At 40.0% G+C, this 15,261-nt stretch overlaps 1 protein-coding gene across 1 annotated transcript in view; it reads left to right on the top strand.

Annotated features, from left to right (window-relative positions):
• The first annotated feature begins 8,384 nt into the window (after positions 1 to 8,384).
• SLC17A6 (solute carrier family 17 member 6) overlaps positions 8,385 to 15,261 on the top strand; it is a 58,280-nt gene continuing 51,403 nt past the window's right edge. Inside the window, exons 1-3 of the mRNA XM_019552329.1 lie at positions 8,385 to 10,112; positions 13,059 to 13,311; positions 14,590 to 14,708. Coding sequence (XP_019407874.1) covers positions 10,027 to 10,112; positions 13,059 to 13,311; positions 14,590 to 14,708 — 458 coding nt within the window. The 5' untranslated portion in view covers positions 8,385 to 10,026. The remainder of the gene's footprint in view (positions 10,113 to 13,058; positions 13,312 to 14,589; positions 14,709 to 15,261) is intronic.

Below are 15,261 nucleotides of genomic sequence, written 5' to 3'. Positions count from 1 at the left end.
GTAGATGTCCAACAAATGTATTCTCCCTATTAGGAAGTGGTTAGGATGGATCATCCTTTATGATTAGAGAATGTTTTTAAATGCTTACTTCATAATTAGATCAAAAACCATCAGAACCTAGGTTTGTATGCTGTAGTTAACTGGCGTAGAAAATTCTGTAAAAAGTACAAGGATGTTGGAAATATCCTGTTGGTTAATTTATTGTAAATAAATGAGCTATATGCATTGAGATTTTGTATAGGTATGCCAAGCTGGCTTTATAAAAATGCTGGTACTGTAAGAACTCAACAACAAGAAATTTATATTTGATGTTGCTGATGTCCCAGTTGCACTCCAGTCTTCATAATCAATAAACTCACTGAACATGGTCTTCCATACCACTTGTTCAATAAAGAGTAAACACCCTTTCCCCTTACTAGATGTGATGCACCCTTAACCTTGTAGAGGTTCAGATATTGTATGCAAATGGATGGTATTTAGCATCTCTAATGTTGCAAAGCAATTCATTCTACAGATAAATGTGACTGATACAGCTATGAACTAGTTTTGTGCAAGTAACAAAAAGGAAGTGTACGTTTCCTTTTCCACTGAAAAAGAAGTACTGGCCTTTAAACCAAAATGACAAGAACTAAGGAGTTCCAAATTCACAGAGGACTGAAAGCCAAATATACATTAGACCTGCTCTGAATTTTCTTTGCACTTTTTTTTCTGGAGTTGGTCACTCTCAGGAGGAGTTGGTCCATATAGTTGAGAGCAGCGATGGAAGTGTTGCTATGACAGACACAGAAGGGGCTGCTTTGACTGCTGACAGAGGCTTTGACTACTATTCTATCATGGCTTTTATGCACCCTGGCATAAAAGACACAGAACCAAGTCCTGCACATGCTACTGAGTGAATAGGAGAAGGACCAGTGCCTTGCTCTTAGTCCTGTGCTTTAATTACCTTTCTATGCCTCCTGGCTGCTGCTCTGTTTAAAGTTTAGGCTGCTTTGTAATAGACCAGATCCATCTAATTGGAAACATACAAAATAGTCTTTTCCCCTCTAATTGACCTGGTTGGATAGCTAAGGGCTTGTCCCCTGCTCTGGTTGAAGCAAAAACTTCTACTAAGACCAATAGCTGCCACTGAGGACCTTGTCCTGTATATAATGTGTAAATTCAGGTATAAAACAATGAAGCAGAACGCATCATTGGCCTGATGTTACTCTGTATCCTGAGACATTAGGAAATGAACTTCATGTACAGAAGGAGCCAATGTTTCCAATTACATAAGGTTACAGCAGGAGCACACGCATTTCAAAAAGCAGTGGAAAAAGGAGAGTGCAGTGTTTCAGCCTAAAACTAATAAGTGTCTGACACTCTTGAATCTCTGTTCCCGTGAACACAGCCCAGTTGTCAGTATGCTCATTAACAGTGTCCTAAATAAAGCAGAGGTTTTCCTTCCACCTTTAGTGATGTACTGTTCAAGTGCTTCCCTGGGGTAGAAATGAGAAACAATCTGGATATTCACGAATAGCAACACAGTCAATCTATTGTTCAGATATTCCCTTTTATAAGCTTCAGTCCCCCATTTCCATGTTTTGGTACAAATAAGAACAGTTATTGTCTTATACACCTCTGAAAATATGGACAATTTCTCCAAAGAAAATGTCTACTACACTTATCTCTTTAAATACTTAGCACTTCAGGAGAGAAGAAATCTTTGTGGTTTTCACATTACAGATGACTTTAGCAAGAGCTTCTAGTACTAGCAAGACCTAAGAACAACAAGAATGGAATCTATTTTGTTTGTTTTATTGTGATAACAAGAAAAATGAAAGGATCTTTTAGTCAGGAAATTCAGGGTTATGTTAGAGTAAGCTTATCTTTCAAGTTTCCTGTCTCAGTGGACTGGTGTTGTGAAATTTTAGATGTGTACCAAAAGCAAGGTTCCTTCCTACTTGGAATGCTGCTTGCAGCAAATAGTGTTGGGCTGACTTTGGATCTGAACGTGTAAATCAGAGCCCCCTCTCCACAGTTTGACATTTTTTAAACATGAAGTTCTGATTCTAATTTGACTCCATTTTTAATTTATATGAGGAGCTGTCAATGTTCAAGGCCACTCCCATATTGATGTGTAAGTAAGCTTCTGGTAGGATTGTGGCCAGACTGAAGGGTTTCCATATTGAGGAGATGAGTCTTGAGTGGAGAAAGTTGAGAACCACTTCACTGGCATGTTTACATGTGTATTCACACATGACTAAATTTAATGCACATTTGATTAAGGCACATTAAGGCAATTTTTAGGTGTGAGTCTACATGTGGAAATGCTAATAAGTGTTAAGGCACATTAAATTTCGGCACGAATAGCTAAGTCGCATTAGCACATGTGCAGGCGTGCTAATGTGCATGAATGAGGTGTGTGTCCTTTGACACACACTGTGTTAATGCACATCAGTGTGTCTACATGTGCACTGATGTGACTTAGCTACTTGTGCCTAAGTTTGATACCTGTTTTATGCAGGTATTAAATTTCGGCTCACATAGCTTTAAATCACCATTTTAAGGTGCATTAAAGGTGTGCATGAGTAGACATATGCCTTAATGTGCCTTAAAAATGGCAATTTTAGGCTAAGCCTGCTTAAAAGTGGCACATGTAGACGCACCCACTATGTATCTGTGTTCTACCTTTGCCATAGATAAACAGATCAACAAACACTCAGGTCTCTACTACGTTTGCCTCCCTCTCCACTCCAGCAGGTTTTAGTGGCACTATGTTGTCCCTCTGCCTCACAGCTGAATTTTACCTTGCTTCAGCTACTTAAATTGCATTTTTGCTCATATATCTGTGCTTTGACATTTTTGGGGGGGGGGATTACAAAAAAGGCTATTTCTCTCACTTTTTGATACATGGATAAACTGAGGCACCAAAGCATCTCTGTAACTTGTGCAAGTCAAGAGCACAACCCTCCATAATGTGGTTTTTTGATGATAAATAACATACAGTTAATCAAAACACTATAATGCCATGCTCCATGTTTTACTTAGAGCAGTGACATGACCCATTGGAATGACTTTTAGCAGCTGTTCATAAGCAGCCAGAAGCTCAGTTATCTAGTTGGATGAAAATCTGCCTATTAGATATGGGGAGGGGGGGTGGAAAAAACTCTTTCAAAATAAATTTGACCTTGCTGTTTAGAACCAAAGTGGAGGGCGGGAGGAACTTCTAGAAAAGCCAAGAATAATTTTCAAAAATTAATAGAAAGGTAAAACAAGCCAGCAAAGCACAGCGGTCACTGCACTCCTAGAGTGGCTGAACCCAATTATTATTTACAGAAAGACCTATTTACACAGCACTAGCAATGGAAAAAGGCAGTAAAATCTCATAAATTACATTTACATTCACTTGAAACCTCTGGAGTGCTGTAAGTAATTTATGTTTTTAATACAAATGAGAATAACCACCTCTTTTAGAAAAGATTTACTTCAACTCTTAGATACACAGGTGATGGGCATGGCAGAAAAAGAAAACTTCTACAAGATAAAATATCTCCAAAAGATCTGAATTCGTCCTCATTAAATATCTCATAGTTGAATTCCTCAAAGAGGTAATGTAATACCTCTAGTGTCCTCAAACAATTTTTGATAGAGACAATTACATTTCTCTGATAGAATTCCTTCAACATGAACAATTTTAATATGTTTCTGTGTACTCTTAAGTTGTAACCATTTCACCCCAGAGGTAGCTGTGTTTCTATTTGTGAATTACAGACAGTTTGTTATAACTTGGAATAGGTTAAGCACCCGTATTTTGTCTAAGACAAAAACTTGATGTCAGAATTATCTACAGGAATTTAGAAAAACTGATGGCTTTTAATAAAATATTAATTGGCTTAGCACTTTCACAGATTTTGAAAAAGTTCACAATTATTTTTAGATTTTTGATTTGCTGCTACTATTTCCTTTACATATTTTAGCTGCTGATGATAAAAAATAAACTCCTTTTGAAATACTGAAACAAGGAATCTTCACTTTAGCTTAATTATCTACAGCTATGGAGAATCAGATGTACCAACATATAATCAAAATCTTTTCATGTTTATAGCCTTAGCTTGAAATAAGACATGCGAGAAAATCATCACTTTCTTTTATATTATTAACTTCCACCACCAGAGGGCAGGAGCATTGTTCTGGATTAAATAAAGTGCTCCTGATACTGATGTGTCAAATTAATTTCTGGATTACCTCAGAATCAGATACTGACATTACTATTACAATAAATAAGAGGAATGCATGTGATGCAAGGTTCTTATTCTCCTTATCATTTTTATTGTAAGTATTATGGCTTTCCTTTTACCATCCAATGGCAGCTTTATAGGATAAAAAGACTGTAGCAAGTCATTTTCTCTTTTGGAAGAGCAAATACTGAAAAAAGAAAATCGGGCCATTACATGGCTTAAATTCTTCTGTTCACAATAGATAGAATTTACCAAAGCAGAAGGAAAGCCACACACATCAGCAATTCCATGTGCTGAAATCCAGCTAACACAGCAAGGTCCAGCCTAGTGTAGCCAGATCCTTGTTAAATCCCTGCCTGCCTTTTCTTGTGTCTTATCTGTCTCTGTACTCCAAGGCCAAAGCCCCAGCATGATATTTCAATAAGCATGCCCTAATGCAAAATGAATCTCAACATTAACTCTCCTTTTGTCCAGATATTCAGCACGTACAAGACTCCTCCCTATCACAACACAGCCAAAACACATGCTCACTGAAATCAGAAGGCCAGAATATTTAGAGGTGCCTTCAAAATGGACTGCAGGCTGTTTCACATTATCATAATGGCACAAAACTCAGGCACCAACACAATATTGTGTCATAATCAGAGACTATTTTTTGCCTAGAAATAGTCCAGAAGTTCAACTAACATTTGTCCCAACTATACAGCCAGTCCAATAAAAAAAAAAAAAAAACTGCTAGCAGCAAGGTTTATTCAGCGATATTTTCTAGACCATTGCTCCAACCCTAATAATAGTAGTCATCAGAGACCCAACTCAGGATAAATAATCCACATGCTAGTTACTATACAGACAAATGAGAAGATACCACCTCTGGCTTGAGTGGTCTAAAATCCAAGATACCCACACAAGGGGAATGGGGAAAGCAGGAAACAATTATAAGCAGCTTTAGTATGTATGTTATAGTTTCACCTCTCAGTGTAATTCCACAGTAGCCACACTACTCTCTTTGCATTGTGGGTTTGCAGTCATGGTCCTAGTTTTGAAAAAGGTCAGTTTGTTTGGCCATGAAGCATATGTAACGCCACTTCAGATTTAGGAAGTAGCGGATCCTGGATATTTTAGAAATAGGTTTAAGAGCAGTACTAAGTATAAACACCCTTTTAATAGATGCCAATAGTGTATAGAGACCACACTTTCATGCTTAAAATTACCTCTTAATGTAGTTGACAATTAGGTACTACTGACCAGGGCTAGCAGATCAGGACAACTAGATTAGTCAAGAGCTGCTGTAAGTTCCTCTATTTGACTGGCCTAAAACACACCTCTGATGGGACTTAGAAGAATGGCGCACAGATGGGTGAAGTTGTCATTGTGTCCATTTTTCATCTAGAATCCAACTTTTATTTAAAAGCAACCAATTAATATAAAATGATATTGAAGTACACATAACATAGACAACCTGCTGTTTCTTCCAGACAAGACTTCCTTCCATCATTTTTTTTGCCATCACATTTCCTAACTGAAGGACAGAAATGATTATGTCCAGCATCATTTTAGGAGTCTGTAGTTCCTCAGTCCCAAACATGGTCCAGGTCTTAAGGTGAAATCCCAGCTTCACCAAAGTGAAGGACCAACTGACTTCAGAATTTCATTCTTCATCTTGGAGTCCTGCTCACACTTGCATCATACCTCAAGTTGATTTGGAGTCTCTTGCAGGCATGCATGTTACTGCTGAATTTTTATAGACTATTTAAAACTGTACCAAATAGGATGCTGCATCTTTGAAGATAAAAGATATGATAAAAGATATAGATTAAATTTGGAAAACCTTTTAGAAGACACAGACATCCAAAACATTCAGGCCGAAAGGATATATATGTATGACTTTTGGAGAAATCCTCTCAAATTTATATTTGCGAAGTGGCCAGCAATTTGTTCTTGCATTATAAAATATGCTTTAGTGTAACATTACTATCATGTGTCAGTATATATTCCTCATTAGAATGGACAATTACATTTTTATAAGTTATGATGCAACAAAAAGAAGGCAACTAATAGCACTCCCAGGATCCAAATGTATATTTAAATAATAGTAATAATATCTAATCTATTTTACAGGTACGTAGTGATGTAATTTAAAGATATTCTGAAAACAATATATGGTGTTCATCTATGATTCAATTAATTCAGCTACTGGGTTCAAAGACCCAAAGGCAAATCTTAAAGTCAATATGTATAATCAGGCTGACTAAATAAACTCCTAAATAGATGGCACTGCATTCAGATAGAAGTGAGGTGTGTGCTAAAAAGGACACTAGGATTAGTTAGATATTAATGTGAAGAACTGACCTCTCAAAATATAGTTGTGATCTTTTAGCCTCTATTTTAACTAATTTGTTAGAGATATACTAATTCATAAAAGATATGAAGAGAATCTTATTTTTTCCCCCAAACTGAAGCCTGAAAAGAATGAGTCCTTAAATGCCCCATGCTGTATAAACAAGTTTGATAGTCAGTGGAGAGGAAATTTTATCTGATTAAATGGTGCAGAATTAATCACAAATACAATAGTCAGAATTTTGCCTGAAAGCAACTGCAGTGATTTGCAACTCACTACATCATCCCACTGTTGTTCCAATAGCTTCTTGAGCTGTTTTGTGCTCTTACTAGGTGATCTGAAGCAGATGTATTTGCTCCTAGCCAATATGTAAAAACTTCTGTAGTGAAATCATAAGAAGCATTTACTGCATAATGGCCTGATCCAGAAGGCCATGGAGGGTCATGGAAAAAACTCCCATTGATTTCAATGGACTTTGGATCAGGACTTTAGGACAGTGAAGTTTGAGTATGACACAAAAGTGTTTTGTCCGAAACATTTGAATAGTACTAATAGTGATTAGTATTATTATACCAATAATCTGTGGTATTGTTTACAAGTCTAATTGGTCTATGTATATATTCTAGCACAAAGGCCACAAAGTGGTTCCTGAATTAAAGCTGAAACAATTTAGTGGGTTCTCACTGGCTGAAAAATACAAATCTAATGCATGGTGGGCATACTATATCTGCATCCCAACATAGCACCACATCAGCCTGTTGACTGTAGCATTGTACTCTTCCTGGGTCAATTGTTGAAGTGCATATTTTGGACCATAATGAAAAAGATCCTTTCTTTTTTTTAAAGGATGAGCCCATCAAAGAGATGTCTCATCAAGTCTTTTAATTTATTCTTGTATGGCCTCAGATTTTGTGCACATCAGTATTAATATTTAGAGTTGTCAAGTCAAAAAGTACTCAGTGAAATAATAATGCATTAATGGGAAAGATTCCAGTTAGAGTCTAGATTGTGTTAGATTGTCTACAAGCAAGTAGCCTTCTGCCCTGGACATTTTACAATCTAAGGCCTCCATTCAGCAAAGCTAACAAGCTTTCCTGAATTCTTAAGTGGCTTTTTAAAATTTGTTTGGTTTTTTCCCTGAACAGTATTGCTTTTCTGAATATATTACTGAATTATGTCCTATCCCTTTGTGAACTCAGAAGTTTTTATTACTAAGAGTTTGTCTTAAATATCTGCAATGGTCAACTGGAGCAGTTAAACATGAGAAAAAAGGACAGGTTCAATTATGAACTTAGAGACAGGCATATATAGACTGCAACGCCCCTAAAGTTCCTTGCAGCAAAACAATAGAGAGATAATATAATGAAGATGAGATAATAGAATCTTCACTGAAGGTCACATTGAGTACTCCATCATGCTGCATAGAAAATACATAGCATTATTTAGCTGCCCTGTTTCAGGCTGACATAATTTAAATGCAGTTGTTATTGTGTTACATAATGTGTTGTGATCGTTTGAAAAAGAAAACTTGAAATTCTATTTTAAATTGGCTGCTATTTTCAATTTCAGTGTTAAAAAGAACTGCTTTTTTCTGATGTGAAAGTGCTTTGCTGCTGCAAAACTCCCTTGTCCTTCCACCAGGGGGCAACATCAGTAAAATATTTCGCTAATCAAAGATTTTTTTAAAGACTATTGTTGCAGGTCTACATATTTTAATCAGGAGGTAAATATTTTAGCTTGATTTTTAAAATACAAAGTTTATTAACTTTTGGTACAAAATAAGCACTGTAGTGAAGACTCTTACATTTTCATATATATTTCTTTTGGGGCATAAATAAATTCATAATGATGTATTTACGACTAAGAAGTATTATAGATATTTTTGAGGTGGATATCATATTTGAAAGTGGCCTAGTAATCTTGAACCCTTAGCATTTGACATCTACCATCTATTGTAAGGTGATGAAAGCGGAGCAATGATTATCAAATTCTGGAAAGAAGAAAAAAGGTAACCGTCAGAACAAACCTTGAGCCTTCAGACGGTGCAAACACCACAAACCGGGTCTTAAAGGTAAATTACAGCATTTTTATAAGCGCATGATTGATGTACAAGACAACAAGGTAGAACAGAACACAAATAGAAGTAAAAAGCCACTATGCTATACCTAAGATATAATGTATGATTATATATCAGTGATATCAGTATTGATATAGAAAAACATCGTCTTAGAGTAAGGAGTCTATGAAAGAATAGCTACCGAACTACGCCTGGAAGGCTTTTTCGGTTGGATTTTGCTACTGATGCTGTTTCCACAGAAGCGCTGATTGATTATCTTAAGCGATCAGGTCCTTTTCTCATAACAATGGCACAATTAAGTTAGCTACAATGCTCCCCCCATGCAGCAAACTCCACTGAAATGCGCTGTAGACCTTGCCCTGCACTACAGGGTCAGCCATGCGTCAGAACACGGGGGCAGAGGTGGGACTCCAAAAGTAAATTGTCAGTGTCTCAGGGTCCCCTTTCCCTGCACCATTCTCTGGGAAGGGGGGGAAAAAAAAGAAAAAGGAAAAAAAAAACCTGAAAAGAGACGCTGACATGGTTCCTCTTCGGTTTCCATAGCATCCAGTCTTCAAGAGCCCCGCAATGAATCCTTCCAATTCCCCTAGAAAGTTGGCTGCCAGGCAGAGCAACCGCTGGCGCTCTCCGTGGTGCTGAGCGCGCCAGGGACCGAGCTGAGAGCCCGGGGAGCTGTCTGTGGTGCTGAACGCGCTCCGGAGCGAGACGGGGCGCTGTGTTGATCCGAATCGCCGCCCCACGGAGCCTGAAGTCCCAGTCTACTCTACATTACCGCTCGGGGCGAGCTGCGCCGGAGTAGGCAGGTGCCTGAGGAGTAGCTCACAGTAATGAAACGCTAGCGCTGTTTTTATCCGAAGGCTTGCAACTCAGCCATCAGGGTCTCTCAAGCTGTTGTGTGCTAGGCAGTGGGAACTTTTTTTTTTTTTTTTACTTGTTCTATTGCAAGGTAAATCAAAAGAATCCCCCATCTCAAAATGTACAGTGCAGGGAAACACTCCGCCTGAAACCAGGATTTATTTTCAACTCCGGGACTTTCTTCTCCTAGCACACAGGGTTCTTTCCCCTCCCAAACCAAGAATGGCACTGCCTCCACCTTCCGCCGCTGGATCCTGCACATCCAAAAAGACTTTCTAATCGTGTCTCCCAACTCTGCTCTGTTAGGAAATCCGTGGGTTGCATGCAAGGCGCGCTCCCTCTCGCACACACACGCCGTCTCTCTCTCTCTCATACGCACACACACCCTCTCTCTCCCACTCTCCCTTCATCTGAAGACGCACCAATAGATATTTCATGAGTGAAAAAAGTTAGGGATTAAACCAATATGAGAGATCATCACTGTTTATAGCGGTGCCTTATTCAAAACAGAGCAGAATCCAGTGACAACCGCTGCAGGAATGGAGTCGGTAAAACAAAGGATTTTGACCCCTGGCAAGGAGGGGCTGAAGAATTTTGCGGGGAAATCGCTTGGCCACCTCTACAGGTAAGAAAGACCTTTCATAGAGCTGAATTTCTTACAAGGAATAATGACTTGGCACTGGTGGATCAGGTCGGATAGCCTCTATCTGAGCACCTTTCGTTGTGAATAGGTTAATGGCTATTTGTAGATTTTCTTTATATCATTCTGGATCCTAGGAACTAACGCAACAACATCGGAGCATGGCACAGGCATAACCAGTATATCTAATTTGTGGAGGGTGTTTGTAAATATGTACTGAGAGATTCCCCCGCCCCATATTTCTGCCCCTAAAATCGGACCCTGTTTTAAATACTAGCAGTTCCCTCAATTTATCATTTCATTTTAATTTTGAAAAACATTCTAATCTTCTGACAGGTCCATTGCACAAATAAAGGCATAAAATAAGACATTCCCAATTTCGATTGATTCCCTTGTGGGATCGCCTGTAAGAGGCAGAAAAACATGGACATGCATAAATAATTGATAACCGAACGATTTCTCCCTCTGAAGCTGAAACATAGAGAGTGATGCGTTCAATTATTTATCCGTCTGCGCAGAAAAAGGATCAAAGGATTTTATAGCAAATTTACAATCGCAACGGATGAAATTTGAGATGCAATTCAACAGCGAGTGTCCGCGGGTGTGCATTTCTACCCTCCTCAAGGTGTGTAGAGGATTCCAGTCTCTCTCTCTTCCTCTCTCTCTCTCTCTCTCACACACACACACCCCTGCAAAGGGTGGTCAGAGCATTTGAACACACCATCCTCGTAGTGTGGACGCATCAAATGTATCTCGAGCCTGACGACTTCCTACACCTTCAAAATAGTATTTAGGAGGAAAGGAAATTATAAAATGAGAATCGGTTCCATATATTTTATATTCTGATTTTTTTAAAGTGACTTAATTTCCCAAAATTTATTAGAATTATTTTTTTTTTTTAAAGGATGGAGTTCTTTAAATACCTGTTTCTCTTTCGTGACAGCCACACAGTACAATACTGTACTGGAGTAATATTGTTCCAACAGTAAGGTTACAGGAGGCACAACATCCCATGCCTTTTTTTTTTTTTTTTTTTGGCAAAGGAAAATGTTTAAAATTATAAAGAAGAAATTGAAAGTGTCTGTTTTCGAGCTGGAATACGTAGAGTTGGAGTCTAGAAATACAAGGTTATTTTGCCACGAGGAATTCAGTCTCTTTAAAGTGCCTGGGGGGGGAAAGGGGGTATTTAGGGAGGGGGGAAAACTGAATAATTAAAGACGAGTCTTTTAAAATGTGAAGGGAACTTTACTTTTCTTCAAACAGACTCAACCAATGTAAACGCAACGATCGAGTTTACCTGTCCATTCTTTGACACACACAAAAAAACTTCATTCCTCCACACCATGTAGAGCCCATAGTCACTCACTAACTTTTAACCAAATGTTATAAAATATACCACCCGAGCATGTAAACCAGATCCCACTAGGATTACCCCCATTACGGACTATTAAGCGATGATTTTCTGCTCGCAATTTTCGAGCAGAAGCTGCCGTAGTTTGTGTTGATCCGTTTGTTTCTGTCCGAAATACCTTGACCTAATTTGATAAAGAGCACGGGCAGGTCTCTGAGCATTTTATCCTATCTGAATGAACCAGTTTAAACTTGAAATGTGCCTTTCCATATAGCAACACTTGAAAAAGATGGGGTGTTGCAAGCCGCACTGGTGCGAGTAGTAAAAGGAGTATAACCGAGGAATGGCTGGGTTCCTAATAATATTTGAGGCCAGATCCTGGCGATCCCCTTAGCTGTTACTAACATGAGCTGACCTGAGACTACTCAGTCAAGGGGAATTATTCACGTGCAAAAATATTGGTCGGATGGGAACCAAGGTAGCGTGTTATCAAAATTGACTGTTTCCATGCGGTTTTCCAACGCCTTGTTTTGAAGGGGATGCACGCTCTACCAGATAAAACTGGCTCTTTCATAGCAGAATCAAGAAATTCATCACTGGGCACCTTCGTGTGATAAACACAATACTTTTTGAGCCCTTTCAGGAATTGCATTTATTTATTCGGATTCCCCCCTGGAAATAAATAAATAAATACATACGTACATTAAAATATATGTGTATATATATAAGCTCTCCGTGTAGATGAAAATGCCCCTAGAATTCTGTCGTGTTATATCGAAATAAGTGTCAATATTACATTTTCCTTTATAATTGTACATGTTGTACCTTAGACGCTTTGATTTCAGCTTTTTAGTTAACGATGGGGGCACCGCGATCACTGTATAAAACCCACCTATACAACCAGTGCAAAGACCAAATCCTGCTGGTGATCACAGTGCGTGTCTGTATATACTGTCTATTCTCGGCGTGAGCCGTATTTGTGGCTGTCAGTGCCCGGCGTGTTGGGGTGATCGGAGAGACTCCTTTCGCAATGGAAGTTGTTCGTGCTGCAAGGACGTCGAGTCCTCTGCAGAGGCTCTTTTTCAAAACACTGGCACGCTTCTTTTCCAATACGTGTGACAGCCATTTTGCAAAGCTGGTATAAATAGAAATAATTGTTCAGCTTCCCAACACTCCTTATGCTCCTTTAAATCACAAGCAAGATGCGCGTTAGGATCCATTCCCTCGATTTTTTAAAAATGTCATAAGGACACTAGAGCTGAAACCCTCTCCCAAATATGTTTGCAGTCCCTTTGAACCAGCCAATATGGCTCCTCCGCAGTAGATACCTACCGGTGATGTCTTCTGAACGCAGCCTACATATTTCAGCACTAGGTTTAAGGATAGGTGGCTAGTCCTCCTCCAAGGCTCCTCCTCGAGGTTGGGGGGAATGGCAAATTGTAAATCCTACAGGTCATTGCTAAATAACACCTGCGAGTTAAATAAGAGCAAGAATCAGACCCCAAATACCCCTGCTATTTAAAGTGCTTGGGAGAGTTGACTTCAGGTCCCTTGATTGTCTTTCCCTTTGCATTGGGCAGAGTCCTAGAAAAGAAACAGAAGCCTGGAGACAATATTGAGCTCACGGAAGATGGGAAACCTCTGGACATGCCCGAGAAGAAAGCCCCTCTTTGCGACTGCACCTGTTTTGGGCTCCCCCGAAGATACATCATTGCCATCATGAGTGGACTGGGATTCTGCATTTCCTTTGGTATCCGTTGTAACTTGGGAGTAGCCATCGTGGACATGGTCAACAACAGCACCATACACCGAGGAGGAAAAATTATTAAAGAGGTGGGAATCACTCCCCGTAAACCCCACTCCCTCTCAACACTATTAGATACCCCGGGGGTGAGGGAAAACCAACCCTCAACAAGTAAAATCATGCGCAAGAGAGGCCCTGTAGGCTTTCGTGGTACTTCCACAATCACCAATAAAGTAGGGAAGATGATTTCCTTTTACTTCTACTCTAATGCCCTTGTTTTGGGGGCGGAGGATTCCCGACCCAAATTGCCTCAGTCCAGCTTCATGTTGTACTTAGAATAGCAACGAAAAGAGGACGGTGAGGTCAGAAATGCCCTGGAGAGAGCACGGTCGATCCGTCTTGTTTCTCTTGCTAACAGTTTGCTTGGCACTAGCCTGCGTGCAGGTGTTTTACCTTTGTGCCCAGCTTTACAGAAACATCAACGTCCTGCCCTAAGATACGTGCAGATGAGAGACTGAAAAATGGATGCACGATGATCTGTAAGGAAATGAAGCAGCTTACTGTAGACCTCTGGAAATAGCAGGATGACTGCATCTGGGGTCATAACGCGCAAGGGTGTTAAGCAAGTGAATGGTCTAATGAGAGCGGGTGTATATGCACATAATGCACAGGCACAAAGAGTATATATGACACGTTGACATAGGTACACACACACACAAAGGTAAAGGGTGAACACAGAGGAATGAAGAGCTTCTAGGAATAGGCTAATTCTGATTCCCACTGAGCCCTGTATTATGTATTTTCGATAGATCTTGCAAACCTCGGGAACGCATGCACGCTGCAATACACTGACTTCTCTAACTGCGGATGAACTTGGAGGGGATTTGCCCACCTGCAACAGGCTTCTGGGATTTTTTTTTTCCCCGTGGGTGATTTTCAGTCCTGCTCCCCACACCCTGGATCATGCAGACTTGGCAGGAGACTATGGAGAATAGGCGTTGCAAGATCACACGTTTATAATGCACAGTGATCGCCAATGACACGGCTGCGTCTGGGTGGATCCCTCAGCCACACACACACACACACACACACACACACACACACACGCTCCTCTTAAGTGCAAGTGCCACATTTTGGCAGACAGTCTAGACTAATTCGTTGCAGTGAACGGCTTGAACCTAGCAGTTAATACGTTGGAGGCACCTTGCGCCCATGTCTAGAGCCTCTTGCTTGTAGAGGGTAAAACCTGCCCTGTCTGATGTGCAATTCCCCACAGACCGCAGAGTGTTCAATTAATATTAATGACTACTTTAATCTGGCCTGCTTACTGCCTTCCTCTTCTCTTTCTCCCCCTCTCTCCTTGGAAGAAAGCGAAGTTTAATTGGGATCCCGAGACAGTTGGCATGATCCACGGCTCTTTTTTCTGGGGATATATCATCACTCAAATCCCAGGGGGATATATCGCATCCAGACTGGCAGCTAACAGGTAATGATGAGCTAATATAAATACATATGCACGTGCATCATCTATAGAGCCAACAGCTACACCGGATTGCTATGCCTCTCTCTTGGCTGCATATTCAGCCTGTGCAAAGGCAGGCACATATGTGGAGGACAAAAGCAGGGTGTCTGAAGTGTTAGAGATCTTCTGCGGGTGGCTTACATCTCTGCTGCAGCTGAGATTTGTTGGGTTCATGTCTGAAAGCAGCCTTCTTCTCGGATAGGCACAACCCTTCTCAAATATCCGCTCGTTAAATAAGATTTGCTTGGCACAGTTTCAGCAGTGACTTGCCAGTCAAACACGCGCTCTGACCATTAACAAGTCGGATTGCAAGGCATCCTTTAGAGCAGGGACAAGGCAACGTCGAGGTCCCAGTGATACAGGACGGGATTTTATTTTGTTCAATTAAACAAAAGGCAGCGATCCACCTCTTTCATGACATATGTCATTTCTGCAAAAGGCAGAAGCATCACCGAATAGGTCTGGTCCCCTATAAGAGCAAACAGAAATGTGTGTGCGTGTGTGTATAATATATATA

Source organism: Crocodylus porosus, unplaced genomic scaffold (assembly GCF_001723895.1).
Source record: "Crocodylus porosus isolate Cpor-Errol unplaced genomic scaffold, CroPor_comp1, whole genome shotgun sequence".
In the NCBI taxonomy this organism is placed as follows: domain Eukaryota; kingdom Metazoa; phylum Chordata; order Crocodylia; family Crocodylidae; genus Crocodylus; species Crocodylus porosus.
Note: the sequence above shows the minus strand (reverse complement) of the source record. Positions and strands in the feature narration are given on the sequence as shown.